This window comes from Festucalex cinctus, chromosome 13 (assembly GCF_051991245.1).
Source record: "Festucalex cinctus isolate MCC-2025b chromosome 13, RoL_Fcin_1.0, whole genome shotgun sequence".
Lineage (NCBI taxonomy): Eukaryota > Metazoa > Chordata > Actinopteri > Syngnathiformes > Syngnathidae > Festucalex > Festucalex cinctus.
The window spans coordinates 17250629-17275101 of NC_135423.1; the positions used below are offsets into that span (position 1 = coordinate 17250629).

General features: G+C 37.9%; 1 protein-coding gene across 5 annotated transcripts in view; it reads left to right on the forward strand.

The window, feature by feature from the left end:
* Window positions 1-19184, forward strand: part of LOC144033498 (leucine-rich repeat and fibronectin type III domain-containing protein 1-like protein) — a 156375-nt gene extending 137191 nt beyond the window's left edge. For 2 of the 5 annotated variants that reach the window (XM_077541653.1, XM_077541655.1), the window contains 4 exons: window positions 1101-1750; window positions 8678-8763; window positions 11417-12342; window positions 18483-19184. In XM_077541653.1, the coding sequence (XP_077397779.1) occupies window positions 1101-1750; window positions 8678-8727 (700 nt within the window). In that variant the 3' untranslated portion in view covers window positions 8728-8763; window positions 11417-12342; window positions 18483-19184. Of the gene's footprint in view, window positions 1-1100; window positions 1751-8677; window positions 8764-11416; window positions 13358-18482 lie in introns of those variants that run through there. The other 3 variants (XM_077541656.1, XM_077541657.1, XM_077541654.1) reach the window with 3 other exon arrangements.
* The last annotated feature ends 5289 nt before the right edge of the window (window positions 19185-24473 follow it).

Below are 24473 nucleotides of genomic sequence, written 5' to 3' on the forward strand. Positions count from 1 at the left end.
ATTAATTCAAACCAATGTAATTTTAAAGCACTTTAAAACAACTATTGTTGCATACAAGGTGCTGGTACATGGAGTAAAAGTCAGTCGTGGAGTAAAAAGACAATTAATTAATAAATATCATAAGCAAGTAAATAAAATAAATATTAATAATGCAATTAATAACACAAGTAATAGGTAAGTTAATCAGTAAAAAAAAAAAAAAAAAAAAAAAAAAAAAATCTATTTGGCCTACTCTTTTAGCCTTGCTTATTCTGAGTCCCCAACTGCCCACTGTCATATGGGGTTCCTCATGATTGTATTTTGGGGCCCCTGCTGTTTTTATTGTATTTGCTGTCCCTTTCTTGGATTTCCTTCCACTGCTATGCTATGATGACTGTCAGGTATTCCATCTTTTCAGATAGATAAACGCGAAAACATTGGAAGAGCAATTAAGTGATAGTTTGACACAATCAAACCTTTATCAAACTTACCTTGTACTTTAGGACACAGTATAACAGAAAGGGCCACCCACCAAACTAATATAGTACATTGAAAATAATGTCGGATCTTTAGAACAGTTTTGTGGGATCCTTTTTCCTGGAGTTGTCTGATCTCCCCATACATTTCTCTCATTTTATCTATTTTGCTTTCAACGTAGCTGAAATGAGCTGACCAAGTTCACATTTTTCCCTCACCCTGCCTTGCCTCCATCGAGGTCCTCTTGCATAACTACCCTGGATTAAATGATGATGTATCCAATACTTTTATCCATAAAAGTCTTCATTTCATGAATATAGAGTGCAGTTTGTATTTATGTAAAAATGTATGTGATGAATGCAATTTAAAACTCATAACATTCATTTGAGTGTAATATCTAGAATTTGCCACACACACTTTTGTTGCCAGCCAAGCTAATTATACACCTCAAGTGACAAGACATTATTCACATTGTTGATGTTAGAATATTACATCTGGTTTGTGTGAAAACAGACTACAAAAGAAGCTCTGATGATTTTTTTTTCAACAAAAAAAAGGCTGTTTTAAAATACCTAAGCTGTTCAGTGACATCTGCCTGTTTCATTTCTTACACTCATTTGTGTCTGTTGTCTCTGCTTTTCTAGGATGATTCCCTCCAGCACCAATGACTTCCTGGTTCGTGACCTCGCTGCCGGGAGAAGCTACGACCTGTGCGTCCTTGCCGTGTTTGACGATGTTGTCACCTCACTGACTGCAACACGTCCTCTGGGTTGCTTGTCATTCACCACGGACACCGAGTTCAGCCAGTGTCAGGCATTACACAGTCACTTCTTGGGAGGAACTATGATCATCATCATCGGCGGAATTATAGTGGCGTCTGTTCTGGTTTTTATTATTATCCTGATGATAAGATACAAGGTTTATAGCCACCAAGGGACAGCCCATGGAAAAGCTGCCATTTCTACAACCGTGCCAAGACAGCAGAGCAATGGTCAGGGGGGTGGTGGTCAGGCCCAAGTCCTGCCCCGCTCTGCTTCAAAAATGACTGACAGTCAGGACGACGAAGCCGTAGGTCCCTCTGGGGCCCTGTCACCTAGCAACACCCTGAGAGACACTGTTGCATTGGTTGTGGAAGAGGCCAGTGGGCGGAACACCATGACACGGACTGACTCTACGGCCAATGAGGAGTTGCTTTCACCCACCAAGGCCCGCTTCACCTCCAGGGTTGCCATTGAGATGAAAAACAGACCGCCATCTGTCGTCAAAGAGCCCACCTCCCCCAAGGAATTGGCAGGTAGAGAGCCAACAGACAAGGACCATAGATAACGGCGGCAAGCAGCTGGGGGCTAAATAGGCAAATAGAAGTTCACAGGGAAATAACATTCATAAAGAAATAAGGACAAGTTTTACAGGAAGAGAGGGAGGGTGAGGAAAAAACAAGGTATTTTCATGAGTGTGAAATGATCATAGAGCCAAACGTAGGGACATAGTAGAAGCTGATCAAAATAAGCCATCCATGTAGATTGAATCAAGGGAGTTTTGGGGAAAGAAAAAGACAAAGAAAAAGTTTGTTGACTACAGTCAGTCTTATTTTATTCTTTGGAATAACAAACACTTCATACTAAACTGTTTTGTGCAAATTCTTCAAGTGGTTTACACATGAATTCATTTGTTGTGGATAGTATTATACACAGTAAATTCTATATTTGACTATTTAGAGTGGACCAAATAGACTCAGTAATATTTACACTTGGAACCCTAGTGAGGAGATGAGTAAGCAGTGAAGAAAATAGATGGATGGTTACACTTGGACGAGAGTAAAATAAAGAATTGAAAAAAATTAAAAGTCACTCAAGGGTTGAGCAACGATCAGCTGTCTCCCAACCTGAAGTTGTGGTTTGTTCCTCAACCCTTGAGTGACTTTTTTTATTGTTTAATTTTACTCTCTTCCAAGTGTAAATTTTACTCTACTTAGAGTGGACCAAATAGACTCAGTTTAGAGTAAAATTTACTCAACAGAATTTACTGTGTACTTCTCTATCATATATTAAATTGATACTACCTGTGAAGTGGTTGCAAAAGTACAGATGTCAGATGACAGAGGTTGTGATTGACTTAATTTAATTAACTTAATTTCTTGAGATTAATACGCACCAATTATATTCAGAGGTGGGCACTTACAGTACATCTCTCTGTCATTGACGGATGCCCACCTTTTGACAAGTGTTTTATGACGTGAAGCCTCAAATAAATACACGGACTGAGCACCAACAGAAGCAGACTGATGTCTGTCGATCCGGGTCAGTGCAGACGGTCCTTACTGTTCCGTGTATTTTTATGTGGCTTCGCATTATGAAGTGCTCGTGTAAAGGTGGGCATCCGTCAATGACGGGCTGGCGGAGAGACGGAAGAGCTGAAAGTATATGTACTTCCCAGCACTGGAAATAATTAGGGACATGCACATAATACTGTCAGTGTGCACTTTTTTTTAACAACAGTTTCAACTCACAGTTTATGTTCCGCTCCCTCAAGTGATTTCTGTATAAATCCAGACTATTTGCCTTGGAATCTGTAGGAGTCTAAGTAAATCTCTCTTGGGTAACAGTATAAAAGGAGCAGAAACAACCTAACCAATATGGAATACACCACACAAACAACACAAGAGGGAATTATGCTATGAAATAAACTCCTAGCTAATAATGGTAGTGCTGGGAATTAAACAATAGCTATTGAAAAGATGGCTTGCTTTGTTTGCGGAGAAAAAAAAAACAGCCCTGCAAAAATAACATTTTTATTTTTTACTGTGATTTAAAAAAAAAAAAAAAAAAGTAGAACAGGTGAAAACTAAAATGCAGTACAGTATGTGCCTTTAAAATAAGAGCTGACAGGCACTGATGTGACTGCATGTGAGTCTTAGTCAACATTCAAATTATAATGTTGCATTTTATCAAAAAGAAAATGTTCCAGCGTGTACAAATGACTAAAGGCTAATGTTCAGCAAAGTTGTGAACCAATTTTCTCCAGTGATATTGGTTCAAATCTACCTTCAGAACTATCACATCTTCTGAGCCAGAGGCTTTCATCCGGTCTTTTGAACTCTCGTTTCCTCATAGATCTCGAGGCGCTTCAATAAAATACACAATAACAGACAGTAGTGAAAGAAACAAAATGTTCTTGTCAAAACTATAATACACTGTGCATTCAAATGCCCTTGTATACGGGAGTTACATCATATAGAGTGTAGAATTTTACATATGTGTTATTGATTATTATACAACATGCAGGACCATGGTCAGAGCAAGTTATGAAATTCCCCCAAGGTCTGGTGTGAGTGTCTGCTGTGTGTGTGAAAATAGGCTGACAAAGTGATGTGACAAACTCCTCTCCATTTTCCAATTGAAAGTCACACATTGCGCATTTAATACCTGACAAGAGTCCCAAAAAAAAAAAAAAAAAGATCCAAATTAAAAATAAGCACAATACCACACATAATGAATAATTAATGTAAACCTTGATTAAAATTAAATGTGTTGCAGGAGAGCAATATATTTATGTACTGTCTATATATCTACATTGTGGTAGACGGAAGTTTGCTGAGGTTGGCATTCCGTCAATATTGATGCAAGATCCACCAATCTGTCAATGATGGAAATTCATTTTGTTGACGATTAACGCGAAGCGCATAGAGACATGGATGAGAGAACTTGAATGACCTGCACGGAGTCCTGACCTCAACCCGATGGAAAACTTTTGGGATGAATTAGAGTAGAGATTGAGAGCCAGGCTTGCTTGTCCAACATCAGTGTGGCTCTTGTATAAACACACTTCTAAACCTTAGGGAAAGCCTTCCTAGAAGTGTTGAAGCTGATTTAGTTGCAAGAATGGACCAACATCATATTAAACCTTAAGGATGAAAAATGGGATGTCACTTAAGTTTATATGCAAGTCAAGGCAGCCGCGCAAATGCTTTTAGATTCTGAAATAATGGTTCAGTAGGTCAAACTTTTACCTCTTTCCTTGATTAAAAGTTCAAATTCATGATATAAAAATAGTGAAGTGTTCAAATATATTTTGTAAAGGTTATAGTAGTTTTGGGCAAACTTGAACTTTGTAAATTATGTATATATTTTCTACCAATGTGCATAATGCAGACTTGAATCACATAATAAACGATTGTGTTAGAATGAGAGAAAAGAAAAACTTTCTCGACTTGCATCTGGACCACGGTTAAAATTTTTGCCTGGAGACAGCCACGTGCAGGACTAATATTACCGTTCTATTAAGCAACTTAATCATGGGAAGAAAAGGCTATTCTAAGGCTAATAAAACTTTGTGATGACTGCCTTGTTCCCTGGATGCACACCTTCAAACATGCACGGAAAGGTTATTTATAATTCTCAGTAGTGCCATAATTATAGAAATCCACAAGAGCAGATTTTCACTCAACTAAACTCGCTCCAGTAGACTTCCACTGCAACTGCAATCTTCTCAGGAAATTAGAAGGAATAATGGAGACACCATTTCACACATCAGGCTTAAACAGCTAAAGTTGAAATATGTTATCAGTGTCTGGTAAGTCATTCAATTAGCCTCGATGAGTGGTTTGGAATGAGGTGTCATTGAGCCTATGATAATAACACAGAGGGGAGGGGAGATAACGCAGTGGCTTAGTCATCGAGTTCAGGGAAAGTTTTGACCTTCATGAACTCTGTCGGATGGGTGTGACAATTATAACAGTTAATTGACCCAGGCACGCCTTTCTGTTCAGTCATACAGTCTGGAGTTTTATCATGAGAGAATCTGCACCCTTTTTTTTTTTTTTGAAGATTAATTGGATGGCAAATTAAAACTTGCTGTTATCCTTTTCACCTTTGAAACCATGTGCAGAGAAGTCTGCACAAGTGCTTCAGCAAGTGTTTTGAGAAGTTGTTAGCTAAATTGGCCCTCTAAAGGGCAAAACACATTTGGGTGTTCATTACAACTACAACAGGCTAGTAAAAGTGTGAAAAGGAATATATGTCATTGAGTAACTGAGCATTGTTGCACTATTTGCGCAAAAGAACTGCAGAGTTGTATTAATTGCCCAACCTGCTTCTAAACCAAATTTGATTTAAGACTGTCAGTTAGAATAACATCCAATGAGCTGTCTGCACACTAGAGAAGAGTACAACAATTTTGTTCGTTTCTGCATCTCAAACTAGTGAAATGTGTCTTTTGTGCTCCTTACTTTGCTTCTATATTCACTGTTTGGCACTTCTGGGGCAAACCATATGGAGGAGTAAAGCTCAAACGTATCTGAAGTGAGACATCTAGGTTTCTCGGGGTGTAAAATGGGCCCGTGATCCATCGCACTGCTTGCTGCATTGCAGAGACAGGAAACATTGATCTGATCAGAAGGAGCTACACTGTAGCTCCTTCTGATCAGATCAATGTTTCCTGTAGCTGCTACAGAGTCAGAGTGGCTGAAGAACGCAGCTTGTGGCAGATAAAAAGAGACCCCCATTAAAGGGCCGCAGTTGTCAGGAATGAGACTCAACATTGGAGAACAGGCTTATTGTGGTATTTTACTTTCTTTTGGTTTCCATTGATTGTTTTTGTGTCGGTGTTTAGGGAATGTAATCACAAGTATTCCAATCGATTGTGTTTCTTTGGTTGTTTGCATTTTTCTCCGCTAAGGTAGGTATTTGGATAAATATCAACAGAAGCTCAAATTACTTCAAGTAACTCATCTGACTAACTGCAACTTCAAAATGATCTTAATAATGATTCATGCTCTAAATGGAATTGTCAAATGATTTTGTGGTTTGGTGCATGCCCCCCATAAAATGCAGTTGCTAAAACTTGTTTTTCATTCTGTTACTGAAACTATTCAAAGAAAAATAATTACACAATGGATCAATCATCAATTAATTGGATGTCCATCCAACCATCTATTATCCTGTGCTCTTTTGTGTCTGACTGACTCACAAGTGAGGAGAGTCTGATCATGCTTGGGGCCTCTGTGGAAAGTCCAATCTGCTAACCTTTATGCCGCCTTTGCTGAAGCTTTGTTGAATGATGTCAACGGGTCAAGGAGAGATGAAATGGTGCTTTCTTTCAGACCCAGGAAAGGACAGCACTGGTCCAAATGAATTTGGCTCCACTTTTCCTAACCGACATCATCACGCAGCAGCGAGTATTGCTGTCATAATCTCTAGTTTGTGGGCTTTACCTGCAGTGTATTAGCTTAATACAAAAAAAAAAAAAAAAAAAAAAAAAAAAAAAATGAAGAAGATACAAATTGTTTTTTGTGAAAGATCAAGATGTTTTTCATTAATTTTGGATTTTCCTATTGCACTATTAATCATGGAAAGGTGTTCTAATTTTGTTTGTGGAACCATAGCTTTTCTTTTGCTTTGAACATACAGGATATTTCTTGGTCTCATTGGCTTTGCATTATGATTAAAGTTTTATTTGTTTAAATGAGGTTTAAAAAAAAAACACATTACTTTTAAAGTCTTGAACGTGAAATTCAAACGTCTTTGCATTGTCTGTCAGTATAGGTTGGTGCCCTGTTGCTTAAAATATTGCTGCCATAAAGTATTGTGGGTAATATCTTTTTGTAAAGGTTGGTCAGAACAGAAGCTAAAGCTGGCAGTTTGATCTCCGAGGTGCATGGTTTAGTTTTATAGTAGCCAGGCTGATAGTCGATTTTAAATTTAGTTTATTAAACAGATAAACACAAGAATGGGGACAAATAGCCAAGTTAAAGATTTGACCTAAAACATTGTCGAGGTCTATATTTGTTCATTGTTGACTATTTTTTTAACAACATTATTTATAGGCCTACTGTATATTTGTCTCACGATGAATACTTTTTTACATTGATTCAGACTGTTTGTGTTACCAGTAGTAACTACAAAGTGCTCATAACTCATGTGCTCCCAAAAACTTATATGTTCTATTTGAAATGTTTTAAGTGTCCCAAAGACATATTTATTCGTTTTTTGTTTTTGAGAACGGTTGAATCAATGGTATTTCTTACAAAAACGGCCAGCAGGTTGCAGCAGAGTATAAGAGATCAACCAGGGCCATGTTAAAAGAGCTGATTTCCCCACAGTTTTAAACAGATTTGTGAATAATAATGAAACTTAGCTATATTCTAATGATAATTGCTGCAAAACGGAAACAGATATAAATATACCTTTTTTTTTTCCTGATGAAAGAAGAGACTAATCCTTCTTTTGGTCGGTTTCATGTTTTTATAGCAATAGAACACAATATTCTGTGGCCCTTGCAAAATCAAGTCAAGTCATGTCATCTTTATTTAATCCAATAAAACAGCCGAGAGAGCGAAGGGGGTTGGGAGTGAATGAGTTTTTCAAGTCATGTTGATTTTTATTATTATGATCAAGTACAAATGACAGATTTTTCTTAAATGTCAACATTTCTAAAACAGGACATATATATCTCCAGGGACCACTACACCATCAAGTAGAAGGGTATAATGCGGATCATAGATTACAGTAAAAGCTTGACACACAATTAATTGAGTTAATTGTTTCACATTCAAGACCAGTCAACCAAACGGGACATCTGTTCATAATACGTGTTAGATTGTGTTTAATGGTAGGTCAGCAATCCTTTCACCAAATCTCCAACTGGGGCCTATGAACAGCTTGCTGTGTGTAATCCCTCATGTATGAGGGGTTAAAAGTTCCCCCTGGGAAGTCAATGAAATGTTCTCATAAGTGGAGTGGAAATCTGTGTGCACAAAAAAACTCAGGGTCAGCCACCAAAACCCTGCAGGTCTGTGAATGCATTTGAGAGATGTAATGTGCGAGGTTTAACCGCCTTAAGCAAGGGCAACAGTGCAAACTCCCACAAGGTTAGCCAAGATAGGAAAATAGTTCATTTCCACACGAGGATGTGTTTGAGTGTTTGTGAAAAGCAATGTGTGTTATCCCCATGGCCCACCCATGACCTTGTAACCTGTCTTTCTGCTGTGCCTTAAAATACCATCACTCCTTTTCCTGTCAGCTCTTCTGCCTGGCTTCATTCTTTACCGCCATCTGTGCCCTGTGAATGCATCTCCCTCTTTGCGCCTCCTGCTGTGTTTCTCATTCTCCCTTTGTCGTTTACCCTCCATTTCCCTCTGTCTGGAAGTTTCACTGTTTTCTAGTTTGTTGTCTCTGCTGCTGATTCCTCCTCTCTTTCTCCATGTCTCCGATGCTTCCACCAGCAGATGAAGGACGGCCTCGTAGTGTCGAGTGGAGAAATTTTAAGATCTGACGGTCTCCTGGCCTCACAATGCGATGGCTCCAAAGAGTAATGATTGACATGATTTTTTGATTTTTTTTTAGCATCCACCGAGTCCCATTCAATGATTGTAGAATATTGTCTACCTCTGACCCAAAAGTTTGTATCTTACCCTTTTGCAAATTTTCCACATCTAATTTCGATATCATGTGGTCAGGTTTTGAGGTATCACTCGGCACGTAAATACTTCTGAAGTTCGGAGTAAACTGCAATGTAGCTTGTTTCCAACGTGTAAGCATGTTGGTGATAGCAGTCTGTGTTAGCTTGATAAACAATATAACAATTAAACAAGCCAATTTCATAAACAAAAGACAACAGTGGAACATTTAAAATGTAACATTGGATCTGCTTCTTGGAATGTGACTGATTTTTACATGAAACAATTCTAACTTTTGTGTGATTGTTTATATTTATGAATACAATTATATTTTTCGATATCATCATGTGGCAATCTAATTGTTGCATAGAAAATGTTGATTTTCTGTCAAGCATTCATCACAATGCCGAGGACTGCACCTCACCTCACCTTTTAGTTAAAAAAAGAGAACTTGTCCGCACAAGGCTGCCCAAAATAGAAAAATCATATAATAAAATCAGTTGCCTCAAAGCCTGTGAAAACCAAAGTGGAAAAAAAAAAAGAAGATAAAACTAGAGGGTCATCTTTTCTAGGTGAATTGTTCCTGTCATGCTCCCTACGCCTGCAGCCTTTTCTTTATCCAGTTAATTCCCGCTTTGTTTGCTTCTCTTCCACGTGTTTTCTGCCCTAGTCTTTCCCAGCATTTTCTTTATTTAATTGTTCCTGCTTTCAGTTCACAACCTGTTGTTGTTGTCCCTTGCGGCACATTATTACATAATTCCTAATCCTATATTACTTATTCTTGTCCTCTGCATTAAATTTATAAGACATTTGTCCTTTCCATCCATCTCATTGCCACACACACTGCCTTATGTTATCTTTGTACTTTTTTTTTCTTCTTTTTGTTTAACCTGCTTTGTGAGAATGATGGAGGTAAGGATGGAGGCGGTCGGGTGGAGAGGCTTGTTGGCGGATGATGACACGCAAGTCAGCAGAGATGTGCTGAGGTTGTGATAGATGAATACAGTTGGGGGTCATTGCAAATATGCTACATCATTCCTTAACTGACACTTAAAGCACTAGCAGCACATAAACACTGTACAAAATATTCTGTCTGAGAAATGCGGTTAAGAATGTTCTCCTGACAAATGCACACACTACAAATAACATATGTTGCAATAACCTACCAGGGAAAAGGATATCTTCATCCATCTCAAGGATATTTGCCTTTCCTTACTTTTCTCTATGTCACCCATTTATTTATTTTTTAAATATAATAATAATAATAATAATAATAATAATAATAATAATAATAATAATAATAATAATACAGATACTTTAGATAATACTGCAACAAATACTAATTACTACTGAGAGGAAATGTCATAACACAAAAATAAGAGACACTGACAAATTGACCATCACACAAAAGGTGTCCACATGTCTGACAACAACCTGTATAAGATGATTTAAAAAGGGATAATCGACCAAAACATTTTCTTTACAATGTTATATGTGCCCTGACTAGTCTTAACACGTGATTCTGATTAATATTGTTTGTGGAATATGAGTTAAGCAGCAAAATCAACCTCAGGGTGCGGCCATTTTGCCACTTGCTGTCTACTGAAAATGACATCACAGTTGCTCAGGTAACAACCAATTACAGCTCAGCTTCAGAACACAGCTGAGCCATTGTTACTTAACCCATCCAAACATTTTGGTACATACCTAACCAATCACAGCTCACCTGTTTTCTGGAGCTGAGCAGTGATTGGTCATTACCTGATCAACTGGGGTGTCATTAGCAGTCGATAATTAGTAATGGGAAAATGAAGCTTCATGGAGCACTTGCATTAAAAGAGTGCCATCTAGAGGTGTCAAAATATATTGAGAGTGTAGCTTAATTTTCCCATCAACAGCAAGTGGCAAAATGGCCGCATCTGAGATGGATAAAAATTGATGGATTTTGCCACTTAACACCTATTCCACAAACACAATATTAACCATCACACCGTGTTTAGACTAGAAGGGACATATAAGTGCAAAAAAAATTTGTGTTGACTTCCTCTTTAAGGAATTTTGAAATGTAAAGTGTGCTTGATCTTTTTCATGGATGTCAATGACATCTACAAGTCTCAAAAGATCCGTTTCCATGATTGAAGCTAACCTCAGAGGCCAATGAAGCACGCCTCTTTGGTGTTTCCCAGCGTACGCTTGGTGGATGTGTCAGACGTCTGTAAAGTGCACAAGTTCAGGCACATAAAAGACACTATGGGGAGAATTTTCCCCTAAGTGAACAAGAACCAAATGTTTAAAGTGTACCATATCTCATTTTCTTCTCTGTATGGACCACACTCTACAACTGGAATTTATCCATCCAAAGTATTGCAAATGTTGGCACATTTAGCAATCTGTACCTCTGTTACTTGACTTTCTATTTTCTTTTATCAAAACCTTTTCGTTTCAAGGTACTCTTAATTGTTTCCTTTGAGAGTCCTTCTCTTGTAATTCCAGTCATTAAACCCTAAAAAACATTTGCTTTTTAAATTCAAAACTCATGGTTGTCTTTTCTTCTCTGTTTTCTAGAACCCTGACATTTTTTGCTCTGAGTTGTTGAATTCACGAGCAGACATTACCACCGTGGCGAACAAGAGGAAGCCAAGAAGAAGAAACCATCCCTGTCCCGTTTATCTTGTTTACTGTACCCATTGTTGTGTTTCCATCTTGTCATTTCTGGATTGGATTACCATATAAGTGATTTTGGCCACTTCCTGCAAGATCCACTTGTTAGTAAGGTCATCATGATCACTTCTAATGGAACACATTTTGCACTCATAAATGCTGAATTCTCCTTATTTAAGCAAACATACAAGATCGAGTCAAGTTGATGCTGCGGACTACACTGAATAATTGAGAAAAAAAAACAACAACAACTGAGAAGCATACAAATCTGTCTTGACATAAAATGCACACTGCATATGCGTACTGTAAATGATCTCCTCTCCAATTGGACAAGTACCAAGCGGATGATGAAAGTAGACTGGCTGCCTTGAGAATCTCCTTCAACTTGGATCTACAAATGCTGAGCACCGGTGTTTTTGGATGTAAAAACTGCTCTTACAGTAATAACCCAGATTGCAACTAACATTAGGAGCACTGACAGGTGCAAAGTCAACATTTATTCCTTCTATTTAATCACATGGTAAAAATGCAACTTTGCAAAAGGCGGCGGTGAGATGGACTTCAACTTGTATCCAGTGGTTCATTCCGGACGATTCATACCTAAATAATGAAGATTTGACTCCCAGAGATAGCGTCGCCTTTCCTGGGTCCTGGATGTGTATTCAAAATGTTCTGTCACTAATCTGGCACTGACTAAACTGGACTATACCGAGCAGAGCATCTTTTTGTGGCAGTCTAAAATATTTTCACCTGGCCCTGCTGATTTCCACTGTATTGGATCTGTGACCGCAAACACTCCCTTGCACGTTTCTGGGTCCCCTTTAATCCAGGTGAGTAATATTCAAATTAGCCTATTAACCCAAGTAGACAACTGAGAAGTTGTGTCACCCAAAGACTCGGGCATCTTAATTAGTGTTACATGCACTGACCCACTGACAGTCACCCTGTTCATCCACCAACTGTGGCTCACACTCTTAACACTCGCCAACACTTGACTTTGTGTCCTACTACAGTGATTGGTTGGGTGCTGCTTAAATGCCATCTAATTGCTGTCAAGCTAGACAATTAGAGAGTCATTCTTGCTAAAACAAAGTGTTGTGTTACTACACTTCCCTCACAATATCGCAACATGCAACAAGAAATGCATCACACCCTATTATTTGGCTCTTTTGGTGTCGGACTCACGTGGATTTCACACTCGCCTCTCTTTCTCTGTCTCCATGCTTCTTGTCCATCAGATGTCTCATTCTTCAATATTTATTTTTGTCTTGCACATAGAGTAGCTGAGGATTTGGGGCTGGAAGTGAAGCTAGACTATTGGTCATTTTGTCAGTGTAAAAAGTATCAGCTGCATGTTTGTGCTAATAGAAACAAATTGTGACACGCTAACCGTAAGACAGGTGATAAAGTGGATATGACTGGAGAGCAAAATCAAATGTGCTTGTGAAAAAATCTATGATAAATTGTATGCTCATTACACACAAGATTTTATTTAATATTACCAAACAATTCATTTTTTTATTATTATTAACATTTCATAGTATATTTCATACATACGGCCTGTTTTCACATAAAAATCATTCAAAATATCATTTGATATATTGAAACATATTATGACCTAACCCTAAAAGCGTCACAAGCTCTCAAAATACCTTAACTTAATAAGGTAACAATAAATTAAAGAAAAAAACCCTCTCCTTCCTTTTTTCCACTTTATAAAAATACCTTCATAAGGTAAAAAAAAATTATGAAAGTATTAATGTTCAAAATGAAAGGACACACTTTACAAATTATCGCTAGTGTTTTTTGTTTTTTTTAATTTATAAACATTATGTTTAATACTAAACCTAACCCTAGTAAAAAAAAAAAAAAAGTGGTTTGAAACAGAGAATATATATATATATATATATATATATATATTTTTTATTTGTATTTTTTTTAAGACGCAAGTGCATGATGCAAACCAAATCAAAATGTATATGCATCTGATCTTCTTTTAATGGTGAGATAACGCTTGTGAGGAAATGCCACAATTACAGTGCCTATTCAAACGTATGTAAAATGACAACAACAAAAGTGATTGTGTCATTCCCTCTCGGACTGAACTGTAACATAATGAATGAATCAAACCCCAATGATGACTGTTCATGCCTAATGTCAGTTGTTCTCACATCACCGAGCTGAGATGTTTGTTGCTCCCTGCTATCCCCCATCCCATTCTTAGTGCTCATCCTGTTTAGCTGTCATAAAAGGCATGCAGTATTCACAGCTAGTCTGAGTCACAACCAGGGCTTGACATTAACACCTGCCAAATGGGGGTGTATTTCAACTGTGGTGGATGACAGCACCATTCTCACCGGTTTTATTTTGAATTGGAATGCATATCAAGATTGGCCAGCAAGTCAGGATTACATCGACGGTCAGTCATTTACAGTTCATGTAATAACCAATGTCATTTTTTATTCTTTTGAAGCTTTGATTTTCTTTCAAAACGGCCTCAGTAGCTTCCCACTGATCCCACTGTTGCCTGCCTTTTCTGTGCTTGACGCACATGTGCAGTAGTGGTAATCTGGGAAAGCTGTTCTGCAACATGCAAAAGCAACTCCTCATTGTCGTTTAGTATAAAGCTTCAGCCATGGGATGACGACAATGGAGACATGTTATCGCAACCTAAATGTGCTCTTTGTATGTGGTCTGATTGGCAATGCTGTACAACATGACACATCCCGTGGCTGAGGAGGCTCAGATGAGGATGCATGTGGCCATGCATACATTACTTAGTTTTTACACAAACAGGCGCCTGGGCTCTAGCTTGTAGAAATGACATTGGGCTCTGTGGCCCACAGTGGTTACCCACCGTTTTCCATGCATGTGCTCACCAGCAGCTATCTAACCTGAGGTGATGTCACACTTGAGGATAATGACACGAATAATGCCAGAGATAAGGTAGGAAGGGAAAAAAACAGGGGAAATGAAAATAATGTTTACAGTACTTACCACTGTGGTAGTTTTGCCAATAAATATCCCAAGCAAAACCATTCAGCAACAATAAACAATAAATTTCAAATTTGTTAACATTTGCTAATTTAATTATTACATAGGAAGTAAACTGAGAAAGCAGGAAATAATTAAAAAAGTGTTTTATGCATAAAACTTGCTCATTGTAGGTTACCGTGGCCTCCTAGTAGGCTACTACCTCAATGTATTATACATATATGGTACATATGTCCCAGTGCTATCTTATCATGAAGTATATGGATTTATGGATTGAACTGTGTTGCTGAGGAGTAGAATATGGATGAAAAGCTGAGCATGATAAGCAGCTTTATTTAATGGAAATCGGGGAAAGAGGGAAGGGAAAAGGAGGATTATAAAAAGGGGAGGAGGACAGGAAATATGAAGCAAAGAGTAACGAAGGGGGGAATAAGATAAAGCTGCGGAAAATGAAAAATGAAGGAGTGTAGTGGCTCAGATGAGGTGGCGACTAGTGTCAGTTGTTATATTGTGATATGAGATACAACATTGTCCATGTAAATATTTTAACTTCAAGAGGAAGAAAACCCAAAAGCCGCCTCCTGAGATGGATTCAAACGGGTGGATTTTGCTGCTTTATTCATATTCCAAAACAATTTGTGTTCCCTTGTAAAAAAAAGAAACGTTGCAAAAAATAAAATAAAAAATAAAAAAAAGCAATCCCATGCACAGATTGCGTTCCCTCGCAATAAATGTGAGATAAACATTTTTTTCGAGTGGACGCCTTTTTATTTATTTATTTATTTATTTATTTATTTATTTATTTATTTATTTACTACGCATTTATGTACTTCCGAGTCAGTTTGGATACTGTAGCCTCGAATGTGCGGGTGAGAGATATCTACGGCAGTACCTTTTCGAAATCAAATTCAATCAAACTTTCCCACTGTTGTAGATGCTCGATTCTCGTCGCTTTTGGTCACACCGAAGTTGACCCGAAGTACTTCAACTCATTTAAAACAAACGGGGAAAAAAAGCGTCCCCTCACAAAAAACACACAAAAAAAGACAATCATAGCAAGGGAACGCAATCTTAGCGAGAGAACGCATAGTTGCAAGGGAACGCAAATTATTTCTCCCCCTACTAGGGCTCCATAGCATATTATTGTAAAGATATTTTTTAAGCTGTCTTCCCTTTTAAAACATGACCAGTCACAGAATAAAAAAAAGATTTAATCCACCCAGAAGAAGAAGAAGGCTGAAAAAAAGCTGTAAATTCACAATTACCCTAAACCGGCCTTGAAAGAAATGAGTAATAAAATGATTTAGACTACAGTAGTCAGTTTAAAAGGTCTGTAGTTTCTATAATTTATAAGCAAACATTGGGCACTATTGGGATTTGTTATGGAAAACACTTGCTTCAACATGTATGCAACTATTTTAAAGGCATTCTCTCAAGGTGACAGTATTTTGTCTTTATTAATTCTTGTTTTATCAGTATTCGGTTAAGGTGGAAGACTGTGGTTTATTACTGCTCCTCACGATTTGAAATTGGAAGGTCAACATTTATGCAGATGTTGTGTATTTGTTTATGAGAAGAATGAAATAAGGAGATGGCAGCGTACAGCATTTGGAAATGGAGTGTTATAGTGCTCACATGCTCTCTCGTGTCCTATTGCTGTGGCAGATTTAGAGCGTTATGCAAATAATGGTGAATTATAGTGTTATGTAAAATGCCAGGCTAAATTGGGCCATAAGGAAATTGGCTTTACCTGTTCTTGCTAGTGTCTGTTTTTTGGCTGTATCATAGAATCAGTTAGACCTTTAAGAATTGGACTGGTGTCAAGTGTGATGATGTCAAGATAGCTGGGAAATTAAAACATCTTGATAACATCCCCCTGGTGCTGAAACAGGAAAGGCCAGTCGGGCTGAAGATGAGAAAGACAGGAAGAAGTGAGGGAGAAAGATTGCAAAGACAATCCTGGATGGACCTTGGGTGTGAAAGAAACCAGACACATAAAAAAGACAATAAAGACTCAAAATGTTGATAAGTAATGAAAGACCCAGACAGATTCTGGCAGTATTACTGGGAAAAACAAAGATATTATCTGGCAAGAAGAGATAAGTCAAGATGGCCTGAGCGCTTAGAAAATGTTTCAAAGCAATGGGAAATGTGAATCCCAACGTTGTGATGTGATTGAAGAGATTGTGACCAGTGAAGCAACTCTGCAAAGTTATGGCAGAAATGCAAAGCAGATTTTTGGCAGCTACGGTGAGAATGCTAATCAGTGAAGGTTCACTGGGCTGCAGAGAGGGCAACATTTAACCAAGGTCTAAAAGCAAAAAGTTTTTGTTTTTTTTAAACATTTTATTTCATTATAATTGTTTACATTCTTATGCAAATGTCAATGCACAGATAGAACATCAATCTGCGATCATCAATATCTAACTCATTCACTGCCAGCCATTTTAGAAAATTTCGAAATTTTCAATACCTACTAGTGTTGTTTCAATACCGTTTTTTGGCCCCCGATACCGATTCCGATACCCAGCTTTGCAGTATCGGCCGATACCGATACCATATCGATACCTAAGGTTTTTTTTTTTCCTCAACATGAAAAAGCTGTCCTGCCATTGGTTCAGAGCATTCAAGAGCCAATAGGATATCTTAGATCAGCATGTAGTGAACATGTCGCATATCAGTGAATGTCATGCACAAGCAAGACACAACATGCTGCATCCAAAATCCTATATTAGCGTTGGAATTAATGGTATCGGCATGTTACCTGTGAGTACTCACCGATACCGATACCAATGTTTTAATGAAATATCGGGGCCTCTGCCGATACCAGTATCTGTATCAGAACAACACTAATACCTACGTGATATTATGTTCAATAATTATATATAAGATGAATCTACCAAATAACAGCGTCGACTTCCTACTTTTTGCCTCGTCTCGTTCTTTTATAATTGACAGTAGAAAAATGTAGGTATGCCAAAATACAGCCATTTCTCCCATGGACTCTGAAACTGTGTTTATTTCCTATAAAATGGGGCAATGATGTCATCTATCTGTGGTTGGGCATCAGTAAAGTTGTTTCCAAGTTTGACATTTACAGTGGCGCATAATCAGATTCTCAACCATTATCTCTGCTTTAAAAAATATATAATTGACAAGTATACTTGTCAAAGGCAGTGAATGATGCAAAAAAAAAAAAAAAAAAAAAAACACACTTTACTATTATTTATGTTGTGGACATTTGCTACTTAGGATATATTAATCCAGTAGTTGTAGTACAAAACCCAACCAGCTTTCTACACACATTTAACGAACAAACCCATCTTTATTGAAAAATATAATTGCTTTATTTTTTCAAATTGAAGATATAGGTATAAGGTTCACTAATGAAAGAAAATTAACATGCAGAGTAGTTATCCAAGGGTAGCAGATGCAATGAAAACAGTATAAGGCCCAGAATTGAACCCTGTGGAACACCATACGTTCTGTTATACATAGAAATTCATATTGCACATATTCGTCCGACCTCTTTTTTTTTTTTTCAACATAGTTTGAAGACATTAAAATAATAAAGAAATCGCACGACGTACCATCACAACAGCCACAAGTCGATTACTGAGCACACCAAATTCCCTGCAGTACAGATTGGCCAAGCAATGTAGCGTGATCACCTGCACCCATTGATGGCCAAGCAGGGAGTATCATCACAAATCATTTGACCCCCGGATTTGATCGAACCCAAGTTAAGAATCACTGGATTAATCCATTTATGATTTTGTACATTAATTTATTTTCATGTTGTCCAGTTATGCAGACAGTATATACCCACACGCACACACGCAAAGCATGCTGTGTCACGTTATCATTTAAATTATTATTATTTACTATTTTTTTTCTTTTTTTTTTTAGAAGCAAAAAAATGTACCCTGGATTAAATGACTTATTCACTTATTTATATCTTCTTTTCTCTTTTCAGGCCCAGATCTGTCATGAAGATAAAAGCACAGTTCTTCAAAAAAAAAAAAGAAAAAAAAAACAGCCTTGCATCAGTTTCGGTCAACTATCATCATTCTTTTTTAACCCTTTGCCCCACTGACATTCATTCACCGTTGAATATTTTCATGTGCAGGACAAATGTGGTATGAGAGTATGTGATTGCAAATTGTTTACAGCATTGTTTGCGGTGGTCTCGGCTCCATTTACATCTTAATCACATCATTATTGTTACTATGGATTGAAGTGTGTGCCCAGCATGAATTACCTGACGTCTTATCTCCACTTTCATTTGATTTCTCTGGGAGAGTTTTCCATTTGTGTATCTTGGCGCATGACCCACACGAGCATCTCTTTCATCTTCCTCATGCTTTGGCCCATGCAGGTGGAATTTATGATGAATAAGTAGGCCTACTGTCTCTGATATGTACCACCCATGTCTGTTTCCATTGAAAACATGGTCATTAGCTTTATCATTAACATCATTACAGAACATTCTGAAAGAAAACCTGCTCCAGAAGGAGAAACTTGATTCTTTTAAGCTCTTGCGGAAGAGACGCACACACAAAAAGACCACACTCTTACCAACACACCTCCCTTATGTGTACCCTTTTTTTCTCCTTTGGTCTTTATATTTTGTATGTGTATATAAAGCAATTTCAAATCTTATAGTTTTGTACATGTAATTTTTATGGTGTGTGAATATTTTAATAAAAAAAAAAGGTGTGGACTTTCCAATTGAGTTGATGCTTGCCTTGCGATTTAAGTAAGTACTGCTCATTGTGTATTTACTGTTCTGAGCCCTGCGTTGTGTTGTGTAATTAATGTCAGCAGATGTGACTTTTGTTGACTCATTTACTTCCTGCAAAAACATGAAATAACTAATCGGCAGTTTCAGCAAGCTCGGTAATGACACAATTGAATAAACAAAATAAATTAAATACAATGAAAATGTAAAAACCATATCGTGCACCAGTCAAACCACAGCACCTGAGTGGCAGTTTAAGCATATGAAGAAATAATTTTATTAGCATTATTGGCTAAAGCACAATTCACACTGGCTGCGGAACGGACGCGTTGCGTTTTCCGTACGGCGGCCGTACGGACGCCGCAAGGATAGAACGCATTCAAGTCTACGTGTCACACCAGCTGCGGTGCGGAATGACTCCGGCGATGCGGAAGGTTTCCGCAAGTCTTCTATTTCTTACGGACGCCGCATTCGGAATTTCGTCAAGTTGAAGAAATTATACGAGCCAGACTGGAAATCAAGCTTCTCGCAACAAGGTAAATCCGGTATATTTAAAAATAAAACCATTTGCGAACTTGTTTATTTGGAAGGGAAGCTAGCTAGCTAGCTACATAACATGAGTCGGACATTTAAGAAAAAAAATGAGCTCAGAATAAATTAAACATGACAAAATAACACTATTTAAACACAAAACATAGCTACTTACCCATGGTGGAACAGTCATGCTATAAGTCCCAGAAATAATGTCCAAAAAACATATCAATGTGACAACAGGCAAGCGTGGCTATTGTTTACAAATGGGACTCAATATACACGGTTGTTAATGGGTCAACTCAACTCTCCAGCGTGAACCCCACGTGATCGTGTGGTCTGTCGGGAGCAGATTTACGGATACGAAGTGCACCTGGAAATTGCAGTCCTTGCGGAAGGCGTACGGAAAATGCAACACGTTCTTTCCCCAGTCAGTGTGAATTGGGCTTAAGTACCGTATTTTCCGCACTATAAGGCGCACCTAAGAGCCTTCAATTTTTTCAAAAGCTGACCATGTGCCTTATATATGGATCAATATTGAGCCGCAACAGGTCTCGCTGTCAAGACGCTATCGGTGACCCTGCACGATTGGTGACGCACACGCGCAGAAGATCCCGCCATCTTGGTTCGCTAGCTAATACTAATACTTTACCTCAGAGAAAATAAAAAAAACAGCTGTTTATTCATTTTGGGAGTGAATGGAGTTGTCAGAAAGCTGGTTTGTAATCTATTAATAAAGTTTGACTGACCTATCTGACTGTTTCGTTGACATTCTCTTTAGCGCAGCACCATCTAATCGATGCATAACGTAACCCCAGCCTCTACTGTAACGCCTTAGATATGGAAAAAGTTTTAAAATATGTCATTCATTGAAGGTGCGCCTTATAATGCGGTGTGCCTTATAGTCGTGAAAATACGGTAGCTAGGTGCAAGTGCACAGTGCTCCCAACTCACCATCGTTAAGTCTACTTGCACTATTTAATGCAGTCCAATACTAGAACGTCATGATGGGATGAGCAGAATAACTCTCAATGCAAAGATTTTAAATAAAGTACGAACATCATTTTATCTTAAATTGCCAGTACAAACTTCATCTGGAACATGATGGAACATGATGTGTGTTCCTCGTTATCTTCCTCATAGATGCTAATGACTGCTGTATACGTTGCCGAAATCTGTCCACGATAGTGACTGCACCTCCCCTCTGCCCCTATTATCTCCTCCTCCTCGCATCAATTCCCCTCAGACTCGCTTGTGTTTCTGCCTCATTCTTCCACATCTCTCACCCCCTTTGCTTTTCTTCACAACTTTAATACTCACTCAACGTGACAATACACAACTCGATTCTGCTCCTTTCCTCACTTTTGTGCTGGTGGCAGCCTGCCAACAATAGATCAGCTCCCTGCCACATTTGCCTTCTTTAATTGCCTTTATTTATTTTTTTAAGTTTCCTACTTTATTTTTCATATTTAAACTACCATTAGGGTAATTTATTTTGCTTTTGGCACTGCCTACAGTCATCAAGTATAATTTTGAAATCACTGTTGACATGACACAAAGACAGCAGTTAATGTGCATAATATGACAAAAAAAAAGAGGCGAAGTCAGTTAGATATTGAATATTAAGCAAATAGAAAGAAAAATATTGAGCTGGGAATGGGGGAATGGAAATGCCAGGCCTTTGACACCTGTGCTCCACTGTCTATGCTTCATTGTGTATAATGATACTAGTGGGAAAAGCTGCCACAAGTGCAGGCAGGAAGTCCAGAATGAGGTTGATTTCTTTGGAGGAGGCAAGAAACAGAAAATAATACGACGGGCACGACACAGAACAGCGAGAATCAATGCCGGTGGAAGTGATAAGATAAACACTGAACTGGGAAGCTGAAAAGGCTTCAGGTTTTGTCAGGTTACTTTTCATGAACGTTTTATAAGGATGAAAAATAAAATGCAAAGAACATATAAATCACTAAAAACATGACATCAAATGCAATTGGCTTGAATCATCCTTGTGATGATTTATCTGATTTGGAAAAATCAAGCAAAGAATTCAAGTTATGGTGTTCTATGAGCCCCACTAATTTAAACACCATATTCTGATTATTATTGTAGAACATGAATTAAACAGACAAAAAAAAAAAAAAAAAAAATCAACCATTCTTTTATCCATTTCAGGCGACAGCCATTCTGCCTTTTATTGTCATTGATTTTTCAATATTTACTGTCTCTATGGCGAAAATAACACAGTGTGTGCCACACAGCTGTACCAATAAGTCTGGCAGAAGCGCTACATGTACATTTTATCATTAAGAATATATTACTTTTTTTTTTCTTATAAAGGTACATCTCCAAGTGCTACTCGAAGATTCATCTGCATCGTGTTGTCAGAACCATCAACAGTCAAATGGAAGTAAAGTCCACCAGGAAAAAAAAAATGCTGTGAAATGTAAATCTAACCTCTGAATTCAAAATACTGAGATATTATAATCTGATTGGTCAATGCAGACAGTGAAGTTCTTTCTTTGAGACACCCTCATTACTCCATACAGGCATCCTGGTGTAAAATATGCACTGTTACTAGTGTTTTCAGTGAAATATTAGCAACAGTGGCAACGTAAGATGGCTGCCCTCTGGCTTCAGCCACAAAGGGCCAATTGTTAGTCTATTCTTTTTTTCTTTTTTTTTTTTTTATTATTGTTAGTCCATTCATATTCATATCCATATTCATCCATATTCATAGTCCGTGGCTACGACATTCGTTTCCTGAGCCCTTCAGCAAAATGGCCGCACCCTGAGATTGATAAAAACTAGGAGATTTTTTTTCTGCTTAATTTACATTCCACAAATACAATATTATCCAAATACAGTGTTAAGACTAGAGAGGCACATAGAATTTCATTATTATTATCTCTTTGTAGCGGATGCATGTAAGATGCACTGTAAATTAAATCCAGTATTATTATTATTATTATTATTATTATTATTAGTAGTAGTAGTAGTATTATTGAGAAAGTTTAAGAATTGACATGCCTTTTAAACACCAATTATAATTGGTTAATACACAAAGGCTGCAGAATCCAAATATCCTGCCTAATAAAAGTAATTTATTGTTCACAAACCCAAAAATGAAGCAGATATAGACTTCATTTCAAGATCAAATGACTGCACCCTATATGTATTGGCTCATCGTATGACGTTAATCACATAATCACAGTTTGTTCACTTGGCACAATGCCTGCACCTAACACAACATACGCGTCACTTGCAAAGTATGGTGCTATTACTGTAAATTTGATGCCAAATGGTCACACCTATCGTTTTGATTTAGAATATGTGTTATACGCATGGTGTGGTTTTGCAGTACATCCAAACAAGTAAGTCCAATCCAAGCAAGTCTGTAGACGCTATGAGTTTGGGAATACATCATGTGCCCTAAAAGAGATCTAAAATCAAACTAAAACTAATTTGCAAGTCCAATGTCTCACTGGGGATGTTATACCAGTGAGGACCGTTTTTTTCTGATGCTGTGATGATGTCTACTCGGGTGGACACCACCCAACTTGATTTTAACTTTTTTTTTTTTTTTTTTTTTTTCAGGGCATGAAATGTTTTTAAAAATGTGTGAACATGATTTTACCCAAAACACTCCCAATCTTGGGATCAGTCAAATATTTAATTAGTATATGACCTACTTGTCATCACAGACAGAGTTTATTTTAGAAGATAGGAATCAACCCAGCAGCTTCACATATAGTCAGACCATTAACAAGGCTAAATAAAATAGCTTCCCCACATGATTCAATAGATAGAAATGATATGTGCATTGAGGTCAGTGGCTGGTCAGGTTAACTTTTTCAGTTAGATATGCAGATATGAACGAGCTCAACTGCAATTTTTTCATTGGATTTGCCACGTGCACAATGATTACTGGTAATGTTTTCAAAAACATATCAGTATCCGGGCGGCATGGTGGCTGATTGATTAGCATGTCCGCCTTCCTGGGTGGAGTTTGCATGTTCTCCCCGTGCCCGTGTGGGTCTTCTCCGGGTACTCCGGTCTCCTCCCACATTCCAAAGACATGCATGGCAGGTTACTTGAACGCTCTGAATTGTCCCTAGGTGTGTTCGCGAGTGTGGATAGTTGTTCGTCTCTGTGTGCCCTGCAATTGGCTGGAAACCAATTCAGGGTGTACCCAGCTGGGATAGGCTCCAGCAACCCCCGTGACCCTTGTGAGGAGTAAGCAGTACAGAAAATGGATGGATGGATTTCAGTATCCACTTTAAGCTAAATAATTTGAAAGTAAACACTTAACCGAACATGCACCTGATTGTCAGCCATGACTGGGAGCAGCCGTTTGGGTTGCTAACACAACAACGATTTGGAGAGTTAAAATTGCAGGGTTACATTTTTTGGAGTTGATTTTAACTCCTTAAGTCTAATTGGAACATTTTCAGAGTTGTAGAACTGTGCAAAGATTAAATTAAGCTCCGCCTTCACACCGGCATTTCTTTAGTTCCAGAAAGACGCCATTTTCCTTCTGCTCGCTTGTCACAGGAAACGCTGACATTTGAACAAAAAGGAATTTGGGAACATGGATTAATTTTCACAAACATAAGAAAACTGGATTATTAAAGTTTGGGTCTTAAACATTTCAGTTATTTTTAGTAACACAAAGCCGCAAAAAAAAAATACATG